This window comes from Lytechinus variegatus, chromosome 2 (assembly GCF_018143015.1).
Source record: "Lytechinus variegatus isolate NC3 chromosome 2, Lvar_3.0, whole genome shotgun sequence".
NCBI classification, from domain to species: domain Eukaryota; kingdom Metazoa; phylum Echinodermata; class Echinoidea; order Temnopleuroida; family Toxopneustidae; genus Lytechinus; species Lytechinus variegatus.
In genome coordinates, this window is record NC_054741.1 from 10496298 (window position 1) to 10523306 (window position 27009).

Consider the following 27009-nt stretch of genomic DNA (forward strand, 5'->3'; position numbering starts at 1 on the left):
ATGAGGAGATCAATAGCTTGTTTGAATAGAGAATGGCCTTGCCAAAGTGTGCTCTTCCTCGTCTCAAAGTCAACAAATGTTTAAAGAAAATCCAAATGAAAGTTAAAAAAAATGATGAATGTATAGAGGGATTTTGATTTTTAGATCAATTTTTTCAATATTTGATTATTCATCTGCCAGTAGTTTATTTTATTTGTACTCTTGTCCCGATATATGTGCAGGCACGTCATACATTGTCTCTTTAAGCACAAAGTTATGAAAGTACTGTATGAAAAACAAAGGTATATTATACATGGATTTAAGTATACATTGATACAATATGTGTAGTATGCAAGGTATTCATAGATTTATAAATGATTGGGCCATACACTAAAACGTATAGTTTTCAGAATGCTATTACTTGGATTATTCTTGAATAACCAAAAAATGTGTGCTGTTAAATGAAGATGAAGATACATGTATAGGAGTTCGATGATAAATCATCTTATGAAAAAAGTTAGAAATACTCTTTAGAGTCTTGTGCTCTATTGACCAAATACATTTATGATACAGTGAGCAAAGCCGTGCAAAATGGACAAAATTCAGAGTTATGTAGCCATTTCATATAGTAAAGCCTGTGGAGATAACTAATTGGACAAAATTTAACTTTTTTGTAGCCTTTTATTTCAAAAGAGCTACAGGAGGGCTATATAACAGCAAGCTGCTCACTGTTCAATATGGACAATATTGGCTTTTATGTTCACACCATATTTGCCATCTAGCTGGCAATTAATTTTGTTGGTATCATATATTAATTTGGGTGCAGCAATATGATTTAACAACTTTTTTCAGTATTTGGTAAAATTTAGTCTTTAGCAATATATTATGAACACCCTTCAGCATAGAGACGTGTCTTTTTATACAAGATTAGGTGTTAATGTAAATTATCATTTTGTTTGTTCTTACCCTCAATCCAGGTGGCTACGAAGGGAATTCTATGCCATGGGAAAGAACAAAACAGACACGTGAGTATGATGATGAATGTCAATAAAGCATGAGAAATCTGTTTGCGTTTTATCAATTTCACTGCCTTTTCATAGACTTTTTAAAATTAAGTGTATCCTGTATGCAGCTGGAGTATGGTAGAAGTTTTTGATGGCAAATTTAAAGTGCAGTGGCCTTGTGGTTTTTGTGCATTGGTGTTGGTTGTGAAGGGTACCGGGTCAGAGCTAGAATTGTGTTCTTGTAGAAAACTATTCTTTGTCATCCTTTCACTGGGATAGGTTTATAAGTGTGTTTTTTGATGACTGCAAATATCTTTTTTTTTTAAATCATGTATAAAAAAAGGTTTTTGATAATGCACTGAATACTTGGGTTAAATATTTTTTTTGGAGAAATTCTACTCTTTTCAAATTCTGATATCATTGACAGTGTGTTATTGTATGATAGTGTTTCTGAAACATTATAGCACTGCATAAAAACAGGTGCAATTTGCTAACAGGTGTTACGAAATTCCAATTTGTATTCAGACAGAATACTAAAGTAAAAGCTAAAGAAATATGATGAGATAGAATAGGGGATCATAGATATCTAGCACAGGGGTGTGATTGTCTCTTGGAACAAAAAAAAAAGGAGAGGAGAGGGTGTGGGTGGAAGAGGAAGAGAGAAAGAAGTGAGTAAAGGATGTGAGGGGCAAATAGAGAAAGAGAAGACAAGGAAGGAGAAGAAAAAGGAGAAGAAGAAGAAGTAGCAGAAGTAGGAGGAGGGGTAAGAGGAAGGATGAAGAGGAAGAAGGAGAAGGAGGAAGAGGAGTGAGCAAGAACAATTAGCAGAAAGGATACCAAAGGGTCACTTTGCGGGAGGTACCTGGGTTTCAAAAAGAAAATCACATTTTTAGAAATATCTGCTTTTTAATTTGATACTTCAATTACAGAAAAATGGTCTAGAAATAACAAAGTTCTGTTTATTTGAAATAAGGCTTGGATTTCAGTAATTTCATAAAATGAAGGAGGTTTACAGGCCAGCATTCAGACTTACTTGACACTCCATTTTGCCAACGATCAGTCATCACTCATGCATAAAGTCTTTTGTTAACAGTGCAATAGCTGCTTCAGTGGGAAACCGGTGAAAACATGTTTGTTTTATAATAAGATTATGGAAATACAAGCATTGTTTTGAAGGAACAGAACTTTGTTATTTCTTGTCCATTTTCTGTGATTGAGGTATCAAATTGAATAGTAGAAATTGAACTTTTCAGGCATGTGATTTTCTTTTTAAAATTCAGATACCCCTGCCAAATGACTTTTTGCTATCCTTTCTTCAAATTGTTTATGCTCAATAATGCATGAATGTGAAATCTAATGTGTTATACCAGATGAAAGGAGAGACTCTACATGTAAGCTAAATAGGTCATTTGTCTATTGTATAAATTTGTGATTAAGTTATGAAAAATCATCGCTAAATCTTGGTTTCGTTTTTTTGTGGGATGCACTGTATATTCAAATCTTGGCTCAACTAAAGGGAGTTTTCACAACTACGATTGGGACTGATTCAAGAACACAGTAAATGCATTGAAAATGCCTGTCAAATGACAAAGACAGCTGGATGGTCTTTGTCAAAAATTGGTGGTCCGGATCAGCAGTTTCGTCCTTTGTTTCGGAGCTGACAAGAATGATAAATATGTTGTTTTTCAAGAGTGCTGGACGAAACTGCTGTTTTCATTCACCGATGTTCGACAAAGACTTCCAGGTGCCCATTGCAGAAAGAGTTGCAATCAATCGCAACTCTAAAAATCATGCGCAACTTGATTTTCAACCAACCATTTTGGACTTGCGATTGATTTTTGGGTTTGCGTTTAAGCGTAACTCTTTCTGCAATGGGTCCCTGGTTGCACTTTTTTTCATGAAGGGTATTTGGCAATACATTATCTATGTTCTGGAATCTGTCATGCATCATAGAAGTGAAAACTCCCGAAATACCTATGCAAGGTAGAAGATTTACTCCTGAACTCAATGTTGAGGATTAAAGCTTGTGTATAGTTTTGGTAAATCCACCAAAATGCACCTATCACTATTCCAATTCATTGCTAGCTAATATGAATGGATATGCCCTATAACAGTTATGATGTGGAGGATATGAAATAAAAATGTGTTTTACAGGATAAATTTTGCGATTTTACATGGAAATTTAACTTGATCGGGTCACCCGATCAAATTAAAATATCTGTGTGTTTTTGTCTTTCAATTAAATCCTATTCCAAATCATGGAATGGGCTGAAACTTTCAAGATATGTTCTTTGTCTGTAACTTTTGGATATCTAATCACTAAATTTATAAGATAAGTGCTTGAATGCCCATTTTTTAATTTAAAACAAGCATCGCCGAGAGAGGGCGCTATATATCCAAGATTTGAATATTTGAAATTTTTTCAGAGAAGTGCAGTTGGAAAAATGTCTAACGGTCTCTACACTTCAGTAAGACTGTCAAATTAGATGATATTCGATTATCAATCACATTATTGACCATTTACCAAAGCTATACACAGGCTTTAACCTGTAAGTCTGTTCTAAGGTAGATTAAGAAATTCTCCTAGCTTTGATTCAATGAATGGCCATCGATCTACTTCCTTTGTAGAATGAATTCATCTGGAAATCTTTATCTAATCCCATTACATGGCAGTGACAACGATCATGAGTATGTGTTAGTCATCGATGAACAGTGCATTTTAAAAAGAAATGGACGGGCATGTAGTATAATGATGTCAAGAGTAAATTGATTTTACTTTAAAACATAAGAGTTATCATGATCCCACTCTCAATGTCAAGGATTAAAAATAAATCCAGATAAGCTGTGACCATTCCAATGTTTGGTTTAGATTTAAACCTGGTGGATTCAACCATAAAGCTAAAAGAAAATTCAAATCTTTTAAAAGTAAATCCCTTTTTTAGGTATTCCTTTTTAAGGTAATCCTTTTTAAGGTAATCTTTTTAAAAATCTTATTTAAAAGGTAATTCTTAAGATTGAAAATAAATTTAAATGTTCAGCTATTCACAACAGATGTGAGTTTATTTTAAATCAATGAAATTTAGAGTGCAATGGATTCAGTTTGTTATTCGTAGTATTTCTTAATTACCCTTTTGTTGATTTATTCATACTCCCCCCCAAAAAAAGTTTTTTTAAGAGATACATGTAGGAATCGGTGTATACTTGGGGATAAAACTTCTCCCTTAGTTTTTGATGTGCAAGATGTATTTTTCAAATGTGTCTTAAACTTCATTGCCTTTTGAGTACATCTCAGAGACAAAGTGTAATGAATTACGTGAAGAGGAACAAAAAAAATTGAAACTAGACAATTTGTAAGATGCGGGATATCAGAATGCATGTTTTCACTGAGAACTGGAGGTCAGTTATCCTGGTATACCTGCTAGAAAGAAATCAATCCTTAACGGGAGGGTCATGTATCAGATCAATATCAAATGGATGGGACTAAAGACAAGATTTATACAGAAATGCCAAGAGTGGAAAGTGGTAATGAATTTAGGGTTCATTTGAAAATGATAAGATGCTTTCACATCCACCCAATGACAAAAATATAGTATTTTCATGGCTCTGTAGTTTAACATAAATCTGTTTTATTTTCTAGGACTGCTCTTTTGAGCATTTTGGGGAAAAATCGCCCAAAAGTATGTAATTGTTAAAACATTTACGAAACTTCTTAGGGGTTCCTCCATAGCTGCAGGGATTTTTGCATCATGATAGCCCAAGTTCATGAAAACTCTGTGTTTGTAAAGGAATGTACGATTCTCGTTGCTTCGAGAAAACGAACAATTAATGATAAGTCATTTTGAGCCTCAACTAGCTTTCAGGATTTTATGAATATTTTTCTAATCTGGCTGGTGTGAGTATGCATTGTGACTGCTTGTCTTGACATTGACTCAAGAGAGCAGAGAAGTAGAAAGTTTTTTAATTGCAATTGCGTAAGACTGGGAGTTTCAAAGTATTTTTCTTCAAAATTGAGATTTAAAGACATTTTTTTGTTAAGATTCAAGGCAATGAAGTACTTCATCCGTCGCCATGAAGAACTTCTTCCACATCATCGATTCAAAGCCATATTTTCAAAGACATTTCCAATTTTTCCGACCTTGAAAAATAAATATTATATTAATATTATATTATAAATAAATATATTATAAATAAATATTATATTATAAATAAATATTATATTATAAATAAATATTATATTAGATTGAATTGCTCAGGATGGAATACCAGATATATTCCATGAGTTTGGGCAATATTGCACAAATCAAAGGTGAGTGACATTATTAGCCCTAATGAGTGTAATAAGTTTGATATTTCATGAAATTTTCTGCCCGATTTTAATTCTTATAGTATCCCCTCAAAGTAAAGTGATTAAGCGACTCCTGCCACGTTTCACAAGATTTCAGTTAATATGGTCCCATTTCACAAAATCATTTTCACCATAGAAAGGGAGCTCTTTATGATGTTACACATCCACCCAAGCAAAAAAAAGTTGATTTGAATAAAATCATTTTTCAACTAATTTTTAAATTTTGCTCTCACATTGGCTTTGAGGTAAGAAAGCGTGTAAGACTGATTTTTTTTATGTGTGTTGGAATTCAGAAAACATGATGCCATGGTTACAACATATTTTATGGCGAAAATTAAGTGAAAATCTTACATTTCAAACATCAGTTTTCAACCAATTCCCATTGAATTTGGCTCACGCATTGGTCTTGAGGTTAAGATGTGCGAGACATACATTTTGTCATAAATGTTGTCCCTATGATAATATTATAGCCAAAAAAGCAGGAAAACTCATGGCTGATTATACTACTTCCCCAATTTTTAGCCAGTGCTCGTGAAAGTGGGTTCAAATGTTGATCTTGGGTTTAAGATATATATGCAACATTTTTTATTTAAATGTGTTGTAAACTGCATTACTATGGTCACGGCATAGGACAGGGGCAGTAATCACCTTCAGTGATATTTCTACTTTGGTGCGGATTCCCCTTTAAGGACTGAAAGTGAAAGAATCTCATTCACTTGAGGTTGCGATCATCAATAATTTACAATAAGAAGTTCCGATGGCATTCTAAGTGGTTATCTAAAATGTACATCCGTCTGATGATGATGAGGAATATGATAACATACCAATGGTTTCTTTTACTGTGCAAACCCTTCATTGAAGGAAAATGGTGTGAATATGAAGCCTCAGGTCCCTGCCATTTGCTCTAGGCCCCTCTTGTTGATCAAAAGTTTAAATCAGGGTCTGTGCCTGCAGACTAGTTGTATTTTGGTGGTTTTTCATTATGGGGGGGGATGACCATTTGTCTGTGATATTCACTGAGTAATTCGCTCTCAGTTAAATTGAAGGATTTCTGGTAGCTTCTTTTTCTTTTCTTAAAATGATTTTTTTTATCTAAATGAAACAATACAATATCTTTAATGGTAATTTTGACTTTGAATCCAGGGCCTGTATCACAAAGCTTAGCAATCATCATCGAACATTTTTTTTAAACTATTGATTGCATTGGCTGCATGCATAATTAATCCTGGAATTAATCATGAAAATCAAGTGTACGATTAATCACAAATATTTGTGTTACAGCCCCGTGGGACATATGCACTTTATACAAAACTGCATTTAAAAACTGCAATTTAACTATAATTGTGTGAAATCATGAATTCTTTATCTGAAGATCTCCAACAGAGGTAAGCACATGTTGGACTGGGCGTTATTGTTGCTTGAAAAAAATAAAAATCTTACACCGGGCTAAAATGCCATGCTTATTTTTGTAATTTCTTTATAGCAATCATGCATTTTCTGCAAGGATCATTTGGAAGTACATGTACATAGTAACCCTACTTGAGTGGTCATTTTATTGGCTTCTTGAATCGCAACTGGCTTTTATGTTTAGAAATCCTAATGTATGATATACATGGTACTGCTTCCAAGGTGACTTCCGTAAATACAATACAGAAGTGCTACTGAATCAGGAAACGAAAAATCAGTCACATTATCATTGTTTACATTGTGCATGCAAATAACTCTATCTGAAAAAAACACCTCATTTGAATACCATTTACAAACTACAGTCGACACGTGTGAGCATACAGTGTATATGGTCATGAACTTATAAGGTGATCACAGTTATGCGGTCAGTGGTGATAAATTGTTCATAGGAAGTGATAATGGCAGCCATGGTTTCATTTTGATATTGTGGTCTGAAGTTTTCTTATGGGTCGTTGAGCATGACTAATTGATTCTCGTCTATGGAGTGTATTTCCTACAGTAATTTGTCATTGTTTTCATGTCACTCGTGATTAATTGCATTGGAGAAAGTTTAGCACTTTGTGTTTATATAGTAGGTCTGTGCTTCATAACATAGATGTAATCGTTCCATTAATTGATTGTAAGATTGATCACATCTATTTATGATGCAGGATATCTGTACTGCTATCTCAAGTATCAAAGGAAAAAGTCCAAGATATATCTAAAATAAAAATATACAGAAAATGCTTGACTCTACAGTACTCCATAGAACAAGATACATGTACTGTATACATAACCACATGTTATCAAATTCTGAAATCTGCATTTTTTTTTCTTCTTGCTTAATCTAAATCCTAAATTCAGGTATTTCCGAATGTGTTTGTTTCCACAAAGTCTTTCCCCTCATGCCCCTGATCAAGGAATTCTAACAACATGACATCCTTTACACAATATGATATTACTCAGAAGTCAGAAGCACACCATTTTCCTTTATTTTTATGAAAATGAGAAAGTTTAGAGTATTGAAACTATCAAACTAAAAAAGTGTGAAAAATTATTGTAAAAAAAGCAGAACTAATATTTCATAAATCAATCATTAAAAGAAACAACTAAATGTCTCATAGTGTGTGAATCTCTTCTTATTGTTCTATTTGTATTTGGGATTCATCAGTATTATCTTCAATGTAGAGTATCAAGGTTTTAAAGTTGTAAGTCCACACCAACAAAATGTTGATTTGAATGAATAGAGAAGAGTCAAACAAGCACAATGCTGATAAGTTAATCAAACTCAGATGGAAAATAAAGAAAATTTTGACACTTTAAAGTTATTATTATTTGTTTTCATAAAGCAGTAATAATGGACAGTACTTGTATGCTAAGGAAGGAATTGATAACCGCACACTCCTGTTATTTTACCGCATTTTGTTATATGGTATACATTATTTTAACCATCCAATAATGACAAAAACTTGGCATATTCTTAGTGGAAAATGTAATATCATTAACATAGTGTTTTATGACCTTTTTGAGCTTCCCTTCATCATCTGTAAATATCAAAATGAATGATATTTCATGTAATAAAATACAAAAGAAATAGTGTGTGACATTGTGTCTTCCTTATTTGCATACCAAGCATGATATACATATGACTGTTTTGTATAAACTGAAACTTGAAAATGACATAACTTCCTTATAGTACGTCCAATTTTTAATAACAATATTATTGCAATGCTTATCTGGTTTTGCTATATATTTGTTCAAGTCAACTTGTTTTGGAGTGGAAATGAAATGGTTATGAGAGATAAATATACTGGAAGAAAGACATTGAGTACTGATACAGTGTTACACAAACAAAATCATCTCCAATCCAACTGAAGGCATGTTATTCGGGGCTCTACAACAATCTTTTTGTAGATACCCAGTTTTTCCAATTTTTCCTGGTCCAAACCTAAAATTTACTGGTCCATAAATAAATAATGATAATAATAGCCAATTTTTATATAGCGCTTTTCCCAGAATGGCTCAAAGCACTTTACAGCATATTGTTACCCCGGTCATTGGATTCATTTCAATCCCGCACGAAAAGTGCACAATTTCCACTCCCTGGGAGCATTCCTTGTATTCATCGCAGCCTCATTATGGCGCTGGCAAATTCAAACATACAATATATTTCGCATCCTACCGGGTACCCATTTAGCAAATACAAAATACAAAATTAAATCAGACTTGAGATTATATTGTTTTTATTACTTATTGTTAGTTTGTTACCCCCCCCCAAAAACCCCAAAAAACACAACATTATTCAAGAGAGCAAGTTCTCAGTGTAAGAGAGACATTATTTGAAATTCCAAAGCCAAGTTTACAAAAGGGATTAAAATTTCATTTGCATCAGTTTGATACATTTTTTACTGGTCATGTCGGACCAGTAAATTTGGCTATTTCTGAAAAGCTACCGACAGCAAATGTTACTGCTCTGGTACAATCTGACTGGCGCCAGTGTCGCACAATATGTTATTAGAAATAACGTGATAGCTTTGATCCGTCTGGGTTTGGTTTTGCCAGTGTGGCTGTTGCATGAGATGTGAGAAGTGAGAGACACTTGTGAAGTGTATTTCTCAATCGAAAAAAGGAAACTTTCATATCAGAGGGTATCAGAAGGTAATAAAAGCCTATTTTTAGTAGAACTTATATCGTAAAAACTAATAAGCTCTGTTGTTCAGTCACACTTTGTCTTTATTAAGGCCATAGCTTTCCAATTATTTGTAGTATTGATTAACTGCATCATGTTCTTCAAATCCTGTTATTCCTTTGATTTATAATGAAATATAAAAATACTCCACCATGTTTCTCCATCATGAGTGAAATCTTCAAAAGTTTTGACCCCCTTTCATAACAACATTCTCCTTTTTTTGTCTCACCTGCGAAGCAGAGTGAGACTATAGGCGCCGCTTTTCCGACGGCGGTGGCGGCGGCGTCAACATCAAATCTTAACCTGAGGTTAAGTTTTTGAAATGACATCATAACTTAGAAATTATATGGACCTAGTTCATGAAACTTGGCCATAAGGTTAATCAAGTATTACTGAACATCCTATTAGAGTTTCATGTCACATGACCAAGGTCAAAGGTCATTTAGGGTCAATGAACTTAGACCATGTTGGAGGAATCAACATCGAAATCTTAACCTGAGGTTAAGTTTTTGAAATGTCATCATAACTTAGAAAATATATGGACCTAGTTCATGAAACTTGGATATAAGGTTAATCAAGTATCACTGAACATCCTGCATGAGTTTCACATCACATGACCAAGGTCAAAGGTCATTTAGGGTCAATGAACTTTGGCCGAATTGGGGATATCTGTTGAATTCCCATCATAACTTTGAATGTTTATGGATCTGATTCATGAAACTTGGACATAATGGTAATCAAGCATCACTGAACATTTTGTGCAAGTTTCAGGTCTCATGAGTAAGGTCAAAGGTCATTTAGGGTCAATGAACTTTGGCCGATTTAGGGGTATCTGTTGAATTACAATCAAAACTTTAAAAGTTTTTGGATCTGATTCATGAAACTTGGACATAATAGTAATCAAGTATCACTGAACATCCTGTGCAAGTTTCAGGTCACATGATCAAGGTCAAAGGTCATTTAGGGTCAATGAACTTTGGCAGAATTTGGGGTATTTGTTGAATTACCATCATAACTTTGAAAGTATGTTGGTCTAGTTCATAAAACTTGGACATAAGAGTAATCAAGTATCACTGAACATCCTGTGCGTATTTTAGGTCACATGACCAGGGTCAAAGGTCAATGAACTTTGGCCATAATGGGGGTATCTGTTGAATTACTATCATAACTTTGCAAGTTTATTGATCTGACTTTTGAAACTTGGACCTAAGTGTAATCAAGTATCACTTAATATCCTGTGCAAGTTTCAGGTCACATGATCAAGGTCAAAGGTCATGTGAGATCAATGAACTTTGGCCGCATTGGGGGTATTTGTTGAATTACCATCCTATCTCTGTAAGTGTATTGGTCTAGTTCATAAAACGTGGAAATAAGAGTAACGAAGTATCACTGAACATCTTGTGCGAGTTATAGTAGTTTTCAAAATCAGCAATGCTGCTATGTTGAATCGCGTGATGCAGGTGAGACGGCCAGAGGCATTCCACTTGTTCAATATATTAAGTATTTCTAACATTTTTTTCTTTTATTGTTTTTAGAGTTTCATTGAGAGACATGAAGTCATTTCTTCCAAGAATTAACCTGAAGATGAACACTAGAGAACTTAGAGAAAACTTCAATGTAAGTCATCAAACATGTTACCTCTTTTGCCTTTCTACCCTTTGTCTCTTATGTCTGTTATGCTAGGGCCATCTAAAGATCTGACGAGTCAGAAAATGTGAATTATACTTCAGTATCACTAGCTTCCATTCATATGAAAGTGTAGTGGTCATGGCATTTCTTTTTCAACATGAAAATTCAGATTTGGAATTGTTTCATTCTATCACCCTCACTTGGTCATACCTGCTCATTGGTCCTATAGAATAGGAATATTCCTATTTCTATTTTTTTTTTTTGGGGGGGGTATTGCTATTTGAATGTAAATGTGTTCCTATTTCTGTGATACTGTTTATATGGTATTGAATAGGAAATTTAAGAATGTTCTCTCAGTTCTGGAAATTTCTTAGTAATTTGTTCCTATTTCTTAGCTGACATGGTTGGCATGTATGCTTTGCAGTTGAGCATTTACCTTAAAATTTAAGTAATTGGGTACTAGAAAGCTTCAGACAAATCTTATAGTTTGATATTTTCCACCCATTCCATGCTTGAAAAGTGCTGCTAATACTGCTGCTGCTGCTTCCATTACTACTACTACTACTACTACTACTACTACTACTACTACTACTACTACTACTACTACTACTACTACTACTACTACTACTACTACTACTACTACTACTACTACTACTACTACTACTACTACTACTACTACTACTACTACTACTACTTCTACTTCTACTACTACTACTAATACTACTACTAGTAATGCTACCACTACTACTACTACTACTACTACTACTACTACTACTACTACTACTACTACTACTACTACTACTACTACTACTATTACTGCTACTACTTCTACTACTACTACTACTACTACTACTACTACTACTACTACTACTACCACTACAACTACCACTGTATTGCTCCTGCTACTGCTACTCCTTCTTTACTACTTCGACTTCTACTTCTACTACTACTACTCCTACTACTACTACTACTACTACTACTACTACTACTGCTGCTGCTGCTGCTGCTGCTACTCCTACTTGTATTATTGCTACTACCATTACTGCAATCACTACAACTACTCCCACTACCACCACTACTAAAACTGCTATAAAATAACAAAACTTTCTTTTCTAATAATAGGAGGCAGACCGATGGGGTCGGCAAGAGATACCATTTGATGGCCTTCTTCAGCTTTATAACAACCTGGTTTTCCAACAAGAGGTAAGATAATTACTAGGACTGGGTCTAAATGTTCAAACGCTGTTCAAACGGCTGTTAAAAAGCATAAAGCTTCTTCTATTTTGACAGTCGTTTAACTATTTTTTTTTGGGGGGGGTACACATTTCCAATAAGTCAACTGAAAGTGATCTTTCAGAGTCAAGAAAGAAGATGATACTCCTCTTTTTTATGGTTCCCAACTATATTATGATTATTTTAATGTGTCAAGTTGTTAAAACTAACCAGTGAAATCCTGTAAAATAAGTTTGTACTGATTCATGATAGTCCTTGGAATTTTTGTTACTTGCAAGGAAGCCATGCACTATTTCTTTTGTATGGTCTCCACAAAATTTATTTTCACTTTACTTTTAAATTCATTGGAAAAAAGGACAAAAAAGTCTTATCCAGTTAACACGCAATGTGAGTAATATGCGATTCAAAGTTTCTGGACTTGTTAAAAAATAAACTTTTTCTTCTTCTTTCGTTGTATGGCATCAACAGTTAGTTGTATTTGACCATTCTCACCATTAACATAAGACCCACTTCATGTATTTTCATATCTTTCTCTTTTTAAAAATGTACTTAATATCAAGTATATTTAACTACCGATATTTATAAAGGTACCTTATATAAAACTAAATCACCACATAGTCCTTGCCCTGTCAATTTCACTTTATTGGTTGTATGGCATCCTTAAAACTTATTTTAATTTCATAGTTGGAAACAGATGAAAAAAACCTCTTAAAAGTCAGTATAGTTATCAGGGTCCTACATAACTTTTTAGAAGCACTTGCCCGGTCAGGCAAGTTAATTTTTAAATAGTTGGAATATACTTGCCCAAAAATCTATTTCACTTGCCTGAAAAAAATCCTTGAAAGAAAAAGTTTTACCTCTTAAAGGAAAGTTTTGCTGTTATTTAAACCATTGACTTTTTCTCTCTTTTGACATGAACTGATCTACCTTGTTATTTCATTTCTTTTTCCAAAGTGATTTTATCTTGCCTGCCATGACCAAAATTAGGGTCAATATCATATCATATTGACCCTAAATTTGGTCATTCTACTGTGAGAATTTTGCTTGCCCAATTCAGGCAAGTAGTTTTGGTCTTTACTTCAAAACACTTGCCTGACTCTAAAGCATGTAGCACCCTGGTTATGTATGTATGCCAGTCAAGTTGTTTGGACTTGCCAAGAGACAATTTCATATCACCTATTCATAGTATCCTCAAAACCTATTTTTCATGTTTTGATTTTGATTTTTTTTTTTGTATAGGTGGCAGACAGGTTACGTGAATACTACAATGACATGTAAGTGCCTGCCTGGTCCCGGTAACATAAACCTATGCAATCAATCATGGGACTGGTTTCTATGATTGATTGCATTGATTAGTGTGTAAATGATCAATCAAACCCACAATTAATCTCTATATTTATGTTACCTGCCCCCGATTGAAAAGGAGAAGAAGAAAACCAAATTAGTTTATAGAGCAGCCAGTATAATGCAGTCCAAAGTACAAAACATTAATTTATGTCTGATTGAAGAAGCAGATTATGCTCTAGCTCATCATGTTAGTTTAATACATGTACATGAATATGGTGGTGACATAGATTCATAGGCGACATTTCAATAGACATTATGGAATCAATAGCAATAACATGTATACCCCAAAACATGATGCATACCATATCAGTTTAATGATGTTTTTATTTCCAGAATTTCCTTATTTATGTTTAAGTAGAGAGAGATGTAAATTTATTTTTATGAGATGTAATTTTTTGTAGAGGTGTCATATTCTTTGGTAAGGCATGATTTATCTGCATGTGCCACTGTCTACCCAGGTGAAGTAATTTGGTACCTGGTAGGATGGAAATCCCTGAATGCTAAAACAGGGATAATAGTAAGCAGCATATAGAAACATTATATTAAGGGCCATATTAATATTGCAAATTATTATTGATGTTATTTTCTTTATTTTGTTCACAGGAATAGAGTAACTTTGAATGATTACATCAGGTTTTTAGCCCAAGAACAGAAGGTGAGTAATATGTGTATATACAGTGTATAGAATGTGATTAGCCATCCCCCAATCAGCAATATGTCACCTGGGGGATGTTTTCACAAAGATTTAAGTATGAGTTAGAGTCGTACTTAAATGCCAGTGCATTCATGTATGCAACGCGCAATCTTATTGATCAATACGCAGTATTGCGTGTCCTCTTGGTATGATCTGACCAGTATGGTCATGCCTTTTATATCGTAGGCAACTACCCTCCTTGGGAAGGTTCTCTGTAGTAATTTGGTGTTCAAAAAGCACAAGTTAGCTTGTATGAAAGAGGAATTCTTCATAATGTCAAAATTTGAAGTTTTAAAGTTAATTAAAAAAAAACAAGATTAAGAATTTCTGTGAAATAAGATTTTTCTGACTGCTTAGAAATTTCACCAAGATTACAGAGTGTGCTCATCTTATGCTTGAGTGAATCCTGTACTTAACCATTCTTTCCTCTTATTTTTGAAACCCTCTTTAAATTTCTAGTGATACTTTTTCTCCATGATATATTTTGTAAAATCTCTATTACCTGTCCTCCCATGTGAAAGAAACACCTAATTTCTGGATAGACTTGATAAATTGACAAGTGAACTAAAATATGTATAAAAGTAATTGGGGGAGTTATGCAAGTGTGATATCACACATTTTGGTCCCATGGCCAGTAGGATAATGACCTCAACAGTAATCTCAACATGTCATTGCTCATAGCTTATTATTTGTTCAAACTTCAATAATTTGTTCCTTGGATCTTTCTGTTCTCACACAAGCTAACTTGTTCCCAGTGATTCATATTCTCAATTAAGTTTAATAGTACAGTGGACTTGACCTTACATTATCATCTCTCTTTTTTTTTTGCAGGACCCAGTAGCCAACAACCCGCATGAAGTTAAACAGTACATCAAGAAGTATTTTGCTGACTCTGGGAAACCCCCAGTTGAAAGCGATAGTGACCTCTCTTTCACGGTGCAAGAAGTAAGCTCCTATTCTCAGCCCCATCCAAAGTGAAATATGTACTATCTGTCTTACCTAAATGCACACAACAGACCATTGCTATTACCATTGTGTGCGGATTTTTATGTACACAAGTGTTTGGGTTATATCACGATTCCTTGAAACATGTATTCAAATATCACATGAGCGAAATCATCTACTGTCGTGTGACATTGGTGTATTTAAATTATGACAAGTATGAATGATCTGAGAGGGATCATTTTATTCCCTATATTTTTTGCTTACAACCCCATTCCAAGAAAAAAATATGTATATATGAATACTGCATCTCTTTCAAGAAGTGATAAGATTACAAAATGAAAATGTCTTTCCTATCATTTGCTATTGAAGGTATATCATTGAAATCCCCAGTCTTCTTTTGACAAAGTAAAGATGAATTGAAAAATAAAATAGCCTGTTGTTTAATGACCGGGTTTGTCCAGTTTGTTGCAAATTCACAACTTTTTCACTTTGATATTCGCAATTGAGATATGATTATAGTTGAAATTTGATATTTATTATGTCAATAGATAAAAATGAATGAATTTATGTTTATAATTCATTTCTCTTCATTCTATTTTGAAAAGTTTGTAGATTACCTTTACTCCAAAGACAATGAGATATGGAATCGTTTCTATGACAACATCACAGATGACATGGATAGACCACTATGCGATTATTGGATTGCCTCTTCTCATAACACGTAAGCCCCTTCCCCTGCCCTACTCTCTTCATTCTCCCTGACCCCGTCCCCTTCTCCTTTCCCTTCTCCACTCCACTCCTCCCCTTTGGTTTGAAGTTTGGTTTTGTGGTAGCTTTTTCATTAGAGCAGTTGATTTGATTTCATTTATTTCCACAAAATTAAAATATATACAAGCAATATGCAAATACATGTAAGAGTAGTGATGAACCAAGAAAAAGCTCAGCAGGCTTGTTTGGAACTGTAGTACCGGTAATTGTAATAGAATTGATTTACCAAGGGGGGGGGGGGGTGCATGGGGGCACTCTTGTATAATGGTAGGGGGTATACCTGGCCCTTGAGCCCTCTTTATCATTTCATTGACCAAACCGTCATTGAGTTGTTTTTATTTGACTATGAATTGGTTACCTGCCACCTAAATGGTATTTTTTGATGATGCTCTCAATTTGCTAGTAACTCGATAGGAGGATTATCTGCCCTTGAAGACTTTTTCTTAATTTCAGTGAACATTGGGTCATTTACTATCGAACCTTTCTTTAAAGACCAATACCTTTTTTTCTGGTCCTTCGAGCAGTCTTTCGAAAGGCTTCACTGTGTATATCCATACATATTTGTTATCTGCATGAATTTCCTTTGTTGTTTGTCATACTTTAGATACCTTACTGGAGATCAAGTATCCAGTGAATCGTCAGTGGAAGCCTACGCTAGGTGCCTCCGGATGGGATGTAGATGCCTTGAATGTAAGTTGACATTCCTTGCTAGTATATATTCAATTGGTCTACACAAGTAGGTGGTCTACTCCTCAGATACTGTAATACCACATGGTTTAAATTCATGTGGTCTACTTTCAATTCATTCTAATAGTCTTGTGGGCACGCCAAGGTCTAGTGGTTCTCGCTCTCGCCCTTCAAACAGAGGGTCGTGTGATCGAATCCTAGCGATGTCGTGTTTTCCTTCTGCAAGAAATATATCCACACTGTGCTGCACTCTACCCAGGTGAGGTGAATGGGTACTCGGCAGGATAACTCTGTGAATGCATGAGCGCTGAAAGGCAGCTTGAGCTAAGGCCGGGGTAATAATAATAACAATGCGCCTCGGAATAGATTGTTTCTAAATAGAGTGCGGTATACAAATGCCTATTATCATTATTATTAATACCCACTTAATCGTATTCCCATTTTGTCCAGAGCTATAATGACCTGATTTACCAATTAATTTACCTATCATTTTATCAAATGAAAATTGGGTCATGAACATTTAGTCTAATCATATAGACTAAGTTGTAGTCAACCATGTGGATGTAAAGTGATTGTGAAGGAGTAACATCACTGAGAAAGATTAAACTATGCATTGTCTGATGAAGATTTGTTTTGTCTATGCTGTCATGTACCGTAAGTAACGGTGTATTAACCGCACCTTTTTCTCGGCGGGGTAGAAGCAAAAGTCGGGGGTGCGGTTTATACACGGTGACGGGTCTGAGCCAGCCCGCCGTAACCCCTCCCGTACATGTACGATGTCTGCCAGTTCACAACACATCGAGTGGCCGGGCGTAGCCGCCCAGGCAATGTCGTTTAGAGGGTATGAGCCGCGGGTAATGGGAAGCGATTATTGCAATATTACTTAAATGGTGTCCATAACAAACGCACTCACTTTCATGACACTAATTTTGACTTTATTCTCGATTCAAAGTAGTGAAGTTCCCTGACTAATTTAAAAGAGACGCCAAGCATACTCGGTAATATTTTGTCACCGCTGAGCGAGAGTTGAGTGAGCTTAGAGATTGCGTTGTAATGTGGTTACAGTGCGACTTAAGCTGGCGCTATTCAAAGTCCCGTTTCGCGCCAGCTTGTTTTTTTCTTTCCTGTTTGCTTTTCATAAGATACCATGTCAACCACGCACGAGAGAGACGGCACGAAGCCGTAAAAAACAACTGGAAAAAATGTCAATTTCTTTGTTTCTTAAACCTTCCTATAATCCCGTATCCAAAATTCATGCTAAGACATCAAATTTCTGAAAGTGATTGTGAGATTGTGATGCAAGAAATGTGAATGTTTCTTCCTCCTACGCTGGGAAAGATAGATCATAATTTGATAAGATGTACTGGCATGACTTGTACTGTATCGTAGTTTGCAATGTGTTCGTGCTGGAATGGCAGTGCTGTGTGTGTGTACACTGTGACTGTGAGGTGAGCGAGTGTGTAAGTTGCCAATATTGGCGGGACCGTTCTTTCTTTCTAACATTTGTAGATGAATTGATCAAGAACAGCATATTTCTGCATACCGGTAATCTCTTTGGATACTTTAAAATCTTAAAAGCTTAGATTTTGTTTCTCCGTACCTCAAATATGCATGTAAATGTGAGAAGATTTTTTTTTTTTTTTTTTTTTTTTTTTTTTTTTTTAGTCCAAAGTTGGGGGTGCGGTTAATACACGGGTGCGGTTAATACACCGTTACTTACGGTATGATATTTGACCTTTTGATTGAAGTGGACTGTTGGGATGGACCGGACGGGTTACCAATCATCTACCATGGTCACACCTTGACAACAAAGATAAGATTTTATGATGTCCTCAAGACGATCAAGGAACATGCATGGATCACTACAGAGTAAGTATCTAATGAATTTTGGATGATAGTTGGAAGATGGTGATGGTGGTGATTGTGATTATGATGATGATGGTGATGGTGATAATGATGGTGATGATGATGATGATGATAATGATGATGGTAATGGTGATGATGGTAATGATGATGATGATGATGATGGTAATGGTGATGATGGTAATGATGATGATGATGATGATGATGGTGATGATGATGATGATGATGATGATGATGGTGATGATGATGATGATGATGGTTGTGATGATGGTGATGTTAATGATGATGATGATGATGATGGTGATGATGATAGTGATGATGATGATGGTTGTGATGATGGTGATGTTAAAGATGATAATGGTGAGGATTATGATGATGATGCTGGTGGTGATGATGAAGGCTCCCCCTTCATATGATATAAACACACCTTCACATAATATGGATTTTCATTTTCATAATACAAACATGCTTTCATAGCATTCAATGTCAAGCTCATTGGATGTGCGATTCAGGGTATTAATCAATGTGATCAAGCATTTTATATCTCATGTGCCTTTCGACATGTGAAGATAAATGCCAGTTGTGAAAATTTTAAAATCAAGCTCGTATGGACAGAATCCAAGCAAATGTCCACCCAATTGCCTGTATTTATGAATCAAATAAAAGAAAGTTTGTGATTGCTGAGAAACTGGTAGAACAGACATGAAATCTGTGCCTGGTGTTGGGTCTTTGTCCAAATCAATAATAATACACTGTCACACATGTGTTTATCTGTGTTGCAGATCTTCAGTGTGATAGTTTTTTGGCTTAGATTTCATGATTTCACAAAGTTCAGTTAATGCAACTGTACCAGATCTAGGTCTGTAATGATGCAGTGACAGATAACCTTGGTTTAACAGACCTTATGAATCAGTGGTTATTGCAGCTACTTTCATTTCTCTTGAAGCATGACTATAACTCACACTTGCCGCTTTGTGAAATACATCCCAGTTTTGTATTGTGCCTTGTCACAAAGAGATGAATAAGTAACATTCGTATTCCCCTTTTTTTTGCAGCTTTCCAATTATCTTATCGATAGAGAATCATTGCTCTCTGCTACAGCAGAGGAACATGGCTTGCCTCTTCCAAGAAGTCTTTGGAGGTGAGTGTCCCTTACCCTTTTCTCTCTAAACAAGAATTATTTTATGTGAAAGGAAGTCTTTTTTTTATAATGCTTGTAGGAAATCATAAGTATTGCTGCAATGCCTCTAACATGTTAAAGCAGAAACAAACCAGCAGCCTTAATTATTCCACCACTTCAAGTTCTCAACTACTCAAATCTGGCCAGGATGCTAACCCATAATGCAACATTCTGAGAAGTGTAGTCCTATAATATAAACCCACTTGAATGACAACACAATCACTCCTCATTACATTCACACTGCAATCATTATATTACCAAGTAGGAAAACAAGTACTTTTCCTCTCAAATAAATTTAGTTTGTCTACGCAAACAAAATTTTAGGCTAATATTCTCTGTATTCTGTCAAAAGGTGTATTTCAAGACCAGTGATTTATAACGCACAGTCAATAAGAGACCACAAAGTTTGTTGGTCCATTCATTCCCCCCCCAAAGAATTATGTTGGTCTTTTCCTTGCACAGATAACGTGCTAACACAGCCGATTGACAGGGATGCCTGTAGCCTTCCTGCTGCCAGCAAGCTGAAGAGAAAGATTCTTGAATGAAAGAAATTCCCTGATAATACAAACCCTAAATATGTGATATAAGTACAATTTTTTTCAAGATATGTTTTGGTCTTTTCCATGCTCAGAGAACTTGCTAACACAGCCAATAGATAGGGATGCCAATAGTCTTCCTGCCGTCAGCAAGCTGAAGAGGAAGATCATTCTTAAACACAAGAAGCTCCCCGATAATGGAAACGAGACATTCACTGTGCCCCAAGAAGACAGTAAGATAAAGAATCATTTTGAACTTTTAAGATAATTTGTATGTGTTTTTAGTGTGACTAGATGATTTTTTTTTGTCGTCACTTGTTAATTTAATCTGTTGATAAATACTTGTAATGTTAATAAGGGGGGGTAGATATTTAAAATGTAAAATAATTTCATGTATCATTATTGTATCATTTATTACCATAATAGTTAGGAATTCATGTTTTCAATGTGTTATATATGTTTATGTAATTATTTTTCATATTTATTCTGTAAAGAACACCATTAGTACCATAAGTTACATGTATCCTATTATTCAGGAATTATTCATAATTTTGATAGATAAAACTGATGGATAACTCATTAAAACAATTTAACCATTATTATGATATTAAACAAATTAATATTCAACAAATAACAAGAAAAGTTTAGTTAGATTATATTTGCTCTATTTTTATTTACAGGAAATAAATCACAAGGTAATAAAACAAGATGAGAATTTATCTTACATACTTTTAAGAGTCAGTTCTGATTAATCCAAAGCTTGCAAAGATTCCTGAGATTAAAGTCCAAAATGCTGGCATTGATGAAATTGATGTTGAAATGCGATGGATGATTAGCGTCAATGTAGTGAGCTGAAATGTCCGTGAAGACGAAGTTGATGATTAAAACAGTCGATTTCACCAATCCATGGGCTGAAGACTGTTCTTTAGAACAGGTTGATGATCCTGATGAGAACTGAGAAGTCCTTTCTCAAAATAACTGCACACATTGATGGTGTGCAAACATTTCCACGGAAGTTAATGTTGTATTTCAGGTGGAGATAAACTATGCTCTGACTTGAAGTGTAGTGTGAAACTCTGAGTTCTGATCTGATATCATCCTTGAAGAAACAGCACCTGCTTATATGTATAAATTTCCACTATTCTGGAAGCTTCTAGTATTGTCTTTAAAAAAAAATGACTTCTTCTTAGAGCAGTCTAATTCTACACATTCTTGAAGATTCTTGAGTGATCTCAGTGCAGTTAACAATGTAAACAACTAAGCTAATCCTATTGTTGTTTTCCTCTGCCAGCAGTCTCTATTGTATGCCAAAAATCATGTACATTACACAAATACCAGACATTGCTCTGCTTCAGTTAATATGCGTAATAGCAAAGCTCAACTTCTGGAATATTCTCTACCCACATTATCTTAAGAGAAAAAAATAGCTAAGTGAATAAATGTAATTTCTCTTTCAGTTCTTCTTGTATGTAGTGCGATCAATAAAAAGTTTACACTTTGAAAAAGTCCTGAGAATTGAAAAATATACTACATGGAGATAATTTTTTCACATATATCCTCGGATTTGGGTCTCATCTATCAAATGAAATAAAACATTTTGACAGAATATTACACCTGAGTGAGCACTGTCCATTTTTGTAAAGCCTGCAGTAATTTGTTTGTGCAGAAATGCTCATTTTCACGCTGTGTCAAGGAAAAAGTCATAAAAAATCAGTCCATTTCTCAAACATTCTCTTGCATTTTTAGCCAACTGAAATAAAACAGACACATTTAAATATTTTGTAACAACTTTGCAACCCAAATTGATGTTTTAACCCTAGGTAAGCATAACCTATACCTTTTTTGTGCCATCTGGATTTGAGGACATAAGTGAATGTAAACAAAAGTTTTATTTCAGACATCTCCATCATTTGTTCTCTAAATTTTTATCATTTAAAGTGGGTTTACATTTCATATTTCATTTAATACTTGTTTCTCCTCACTTTTCCCAAGCTTGACAATGATTAATAGTAATAGAAAGACAATCAAGCCCAAGCCATTTCATGTAAATCACAGCTCCATGCAAAGCAGATATCACGATGGCCCCAATGTGTTGGGAGGAGGGGGGGGGGGAGGTCACAATAGCGCTCTATGAAGTTTTTTTTGCATGGAAACAAGTTTAAAAGGTAAAATATATCTTCAAATGAATCTTCCTAGCAAAAGTCCATGTGTTCTTCATGGTTAACATCTACTTTTTGTCAAATAACTATTTCCAAGTTCTTCGCAAATCATTTTTCACAAACTTTTCAAAAGTAAAAGGTGCTCAAGCGGAAAGATTTTTTGATAATTATAGCGTCATTTGCATTAAGAGATCTGTACCAATGTTTAAATGTGGAAAAAGCTTCAGGATATGTCAAATATTTAATTTTACAGGATTAGTTCTAAGTGTAAACTTTTTTTGATAGACACTGTATAACACCATTCATTAGATGATGTTCTAGGTTAAAGATGTGAATTTGTTAGTCATTTGTATTGAAATTATCATTCATGTTTTTTTCATTTGCATGCACAATTTCATTATATTTTCATTGTAGGTCTAGATTTTGACTTGAGAAATTCAACCAAAAATGGCATTCTACTTCTTGAGGATCCATTAGATGTAAGCACTCATTTTATTATTACAGAAATAACCTTAAAGCGGAATCTAACCTTGGTCATAAAATGTGTTGGAAAAGAGAAGAAAAACAGTGGTAAAAGTAAAAGATACTGGACAAGCAATAAGAAAGTTAAAGCTGCTTTAAAATTGAGATCCCTAATGATATATAAATTTCAAATTGGTAACTGGGTAAGTAAATTATGACAGGGAGCAAGGACAATTTTCTCATAGGCCATGTACTTTATTATCAGGATTTAATGGTTTTCTCCTAAGTACCTAATTCCCTGGGGCATTAATCAAAATGTATCCAAGGTAGCACATTGTTTTTGTCCTCATGAAAAAAAAAAATTTGAAGTAAAACTTTTGAAAAAAAATTACATGTTATACATTGTAGTATTAAAGTGGATGAGTAGTCCTTGCCATCACTGTGACATCACAAATGCAGCAAATTTGAAGCCTCCATGTGTATAATGATTACCGATTTTTACTACTTAAAAGAATTCATAACTTTCTTATTGATTGTCCGATATTGTGAAAACTTTCACGTATCAACTTGCGTGATTTATCTTATTTGGGTTGGATTCCCCTTTCAGAATAATTCTAAACTTTTTCCTGAATGTCTCATGTCCTCAACCTTGGTAACCCCCCCCCCAATGTATCTATCACTATGCTAATTCATAACTACATTGAATGTCTATGCCCTAATAGAGTTATGATGTGGAAGACATGAAGTGATTAAAGTGTTTTACATGATGAATTTTGCGATTCTTACATGAGAATCTATTTTGGTCTGATGTTATTTCGAAAGATCTGCACGTTAACATCTTTTTGATATAAGACTTATTTCAGAGCATAAATCGGGCTGAAAATTTCAGGATATTCATAATATGATTGTGACAGTCCCTGTAAACTAGAGAAAAATGAGGAAAATGACGATGTGTATATTTTTTACATCGTTGATTAAATTACTAATCAAGCTTTAGTCTAATCAAAGTACCATTCTAGGAATAGTTGTACTACTCAGATTGATAAACAGAAATGGTTGTTCAATTTAATTTCAAGAAAGTTCTGCACAGTCCTTACGTTAGATCCAGTTGCATGAGAGACTTTTTGTGTAACAGTTTTTGAAAATTCAGAGTGAATCGTACTGCGATATGAGGAAATAGATAATTCTCTACATTCTGTATTGATGATGTCCATTGGTCATTTACAAGGGCTATTTATGACTTTTTAGAGGATTAATTGCTCTTAGCCCAATGATTTTTTTTTGTATTTCAGTGTACATTTAATGAGAGGGGCTTTAAACATGTTAAGGAATAAATTGTCTTTGTCCCTCAATGTATGTTTAATTAGTGTTCATTTAGTAATTTGCAACTATTTCCAAAGCGCTACATTTCAAAATGAAAGGCCTTGTTTTCCCATCCATATTGTAATTTGGTTGATTCTTTTCCTCTTGGTCCGTTTTTAGCAAGAATGGGCTCCTCATTACTTTGTTCTGACTGACACCAAGCTGTACTACTCAGAAGAGACCAACACCCAGGCCAGTCAGGATGATGATGATGATGCTAGCTCCATTGAACCGGTATGTACCTCAGTGACGATGTTATCCTGACATTTTTCATTCATTCATTCAAAAAAAAATAATAAATTGCTGTGTTGCTCTCATAAGCCCAAAATCAGAAAGTTGGGTTGGTTGTTTGGGTTTCTTTCTATTTTTTTAAACCTTAGCTGCTATGTTGGGCAAAGAAAATAATGCATGGGATGATTTATCTATGCAGTCAAACATGTAAAAATAAATATTGAATTTTATAAAGCTTTTGTTAACAATTGAATACAAATTTGAGCAATTTTTTGCTCGAATCATGACATTTTCTCCCGAGAACATTCCATTTTTATATTTTCGATGTGTTTAAAAAGTGACCCTGTTTTTTTGTTGGACGGATGAGGGCAACGTAACAATTTTTTTCGTCTTAATACTATAGCAGTCTATTACGCATGTTGCTATTCTATAACTCCATGAGGAAGAGATTTCAACTGTCAATCTCCTGCATGAGTTTGAATTTCTCCCAACCCAGGCTGTATTTTTCCTCTCTTTCCTCATCACAGCAAATATGAATTGCTATCCTTGTATTTTATTTCATTTATTGTTGTTCATGTTCAAAGATAGAGAGCTGATATATCCCTGAAAGTGGCGTAGTATGTGCCGATGATGGGATTTACACACAGATTTTCTTCTGTTTGCTAGGGGGTCTGTTGCACCCACAAATGTAATAACGCCCACAAATGTAATAACGCCCACAAATGTAATAACACTTTACCCACAAATGTAATAACGCCCACAAATGTAATAACACTTTACCCACAAATGTAATAATTTCACCCACAAATGTAATAATGCACTTTACCCACAAATGTAATAATTTTTGATCGCCCACAAATGTAATAATAACTTTACCCACAAATGTAATAAATTTGAAGGGATTTTTGGCAAATCCGTTCTGAACTAAAATCGTATAGTAATGCGTTCATATAGCACAAATGCAAAGTCTTTATTCCAGACCCGGTTGTTTCAAAAATTATAATATAAATCCAAAGTCTTTATTCCAGACCCGGTTGTTTCAAAAATAATAATATGAGCCCAAAGTCTTTATTCCAGACCCGGTTGTTTCAAAAATTATAATATAAATCCAAAGTCTTTATTCCAGACCCGGTTGTTTCAAAAATTCTAATATACGTACAAAGTCTTTATTCCAGACCCAGTTGTTTAAAAATAGTCATATAAGTCCAAAGTCTTTTCTCCAGACCCGGTGTTTCAAAAATTATAATATAAATCCAAAGTCTTTTTCCAGACCCGGTTGTTTCAAAAATTATAATATAAGTCCAAAGTCTTTATTCCAGACCCGGTTGTTTCAAAAATAATATGAGCCCAAAGTCTTTATTCCAGACCCGGTTGTTTCAAAAATTGTAATATAAGTACAAAGTCTTTATTCCAGACCCGGTTGTTTCAAAAATTATAATATAAGTACAAAGTCTTTATTCCAGACCCAGTTGTTTAAAAATAATCATATGAGCCTAAAGTCTTTATTCCAGACCCAATTGTTTAAAAAATGATAATATAAGTCCAAAGTCTTTTCTCCAGACCCGGTTGTTTCAAAAATTATAATATAAATCCAAAGTCTTTTTCCAGACCCGGTTGTTTCAAAAATTATAATATAAATCCAAAGTCTTTATTCCAGACCCGGTTGTTTAAAAAATAATATGAGCCCAAAGTCTTTATTCCAGACCCGGTTGTTTCAAAAATTATAATATAAGTACAAAGTCTTTATTCCAGACCCGGTTGTTTAAAAAATAATCAAATGAGCCTAAAGTCTTTATTCCAGACCCGATTGTTTCAAAAATGATAATATAAGTCCAAAGTCTTTTTCCAGACCCTGTTGTTTCAAAAATTATAATATAAATCCAAAGTCTTTATTCCAGACCCGGTCGTTTAAAAAATAATAATATAAGTCCAAAGTCTTTATTCCAGACCCGATTGTTTCAAATATTATGATATAAGTCCGAACTAAGATACCATAATGATGTTCAGGTGGAATAAAAATGAGAATCGAGCCTAGTCTTCTCTCCAGACCCAGTTAATTAAAACTGGTGGAATCAAAGTCTTTGTTGTTGTTTTAAATTATACTGAACGTATTGTGAATATACGCGCTATGAGTAAATTGAGAATCAAGCATAGTCTTTTCTCCAGACCCGGTTATTTAAAACTAAAAACTAAAACCCTATAGTAATGCCTTCATATAGCACAAAAGTCCAAAGTCTTTTTCCAGACGCAGTAGTTTAAAAAATTATAATGTAAGTCCAAAGTCTTTTTTCCAGACCCAGTTATTTCAAAAATTATAATATAAGTCCAAACTAAGATACCATAATGATATTCCAGTGGAAAAAAAAAAGAAAATCAAGCTTAGCCTTTTCTCCAAACCCTGTTATTCAAAAATTGTAAATAACAATACAACAACAACAAAAACCGTATAA

The 27009-nt window shown here is 34.4% G+C and overlaps 1 protein-coding gene across 3 annotated transcripts in view; it reads left to right on the forward strand.

Moving 5' to 3' along the window:
• The window catches only part of LOC121407285 (1-phosphatidylinositol 4,5-bisphosphate phosphodiesterase gamma-1-like), an 85548-nt gene that overhangs the window by 21174 nt on the left and 37365 nt on the right, over positions 1 to 27009 (forward strand). For all 3 annotated transcript variants that reach the window (XM_041598267.1, XM_041598268.1, XM_041598269.1), the window contains exons 5-17: positions 957 to 1004; positions 10999 to 11080; positions 12215 to 12295; positions 13565 to 13599; positions 14276 to 14327; positions 15198 to 15311; positions 15917 to 16032; positions 16684 to 16769; positions 18515 to 18635; positions 19685 to 19770; positions 20441 to 20578; positions 22919 to 22983; positions 24449 to 24562. In XM_041598267.1, the coding sequence (XP_041454201.1) occupies positions 957 to 1004; positions 10999 to 11080; positions 12215 to 12295; positions 13565 to 13599; positions 14276 to 14327; positions 15198 to 15311; positions 15917 to 16032; positions 16684 to 16769; positions 18515 to 18635; positions 19685 to 19770; positions 20441 to 20578; positions 22919 to 22983; positions 24449 to 24562 (1138 nt within the window). The remainder of the gene's footprint in view (positions 1 to 956; positions 1005 to 10998; positions 11081 to 12214; positions 12296 to 13564; positions 13600 to 14275; positions 14328 to 15197; positions 15312 to 15916; positions 16033 to 16683; positions 16770 to 18514; positions 18636 to 19684; positions 19771 to 20440; positions 20579 to 22918; positions 22984 to 24448; positions 24563 to 27009) is intronic.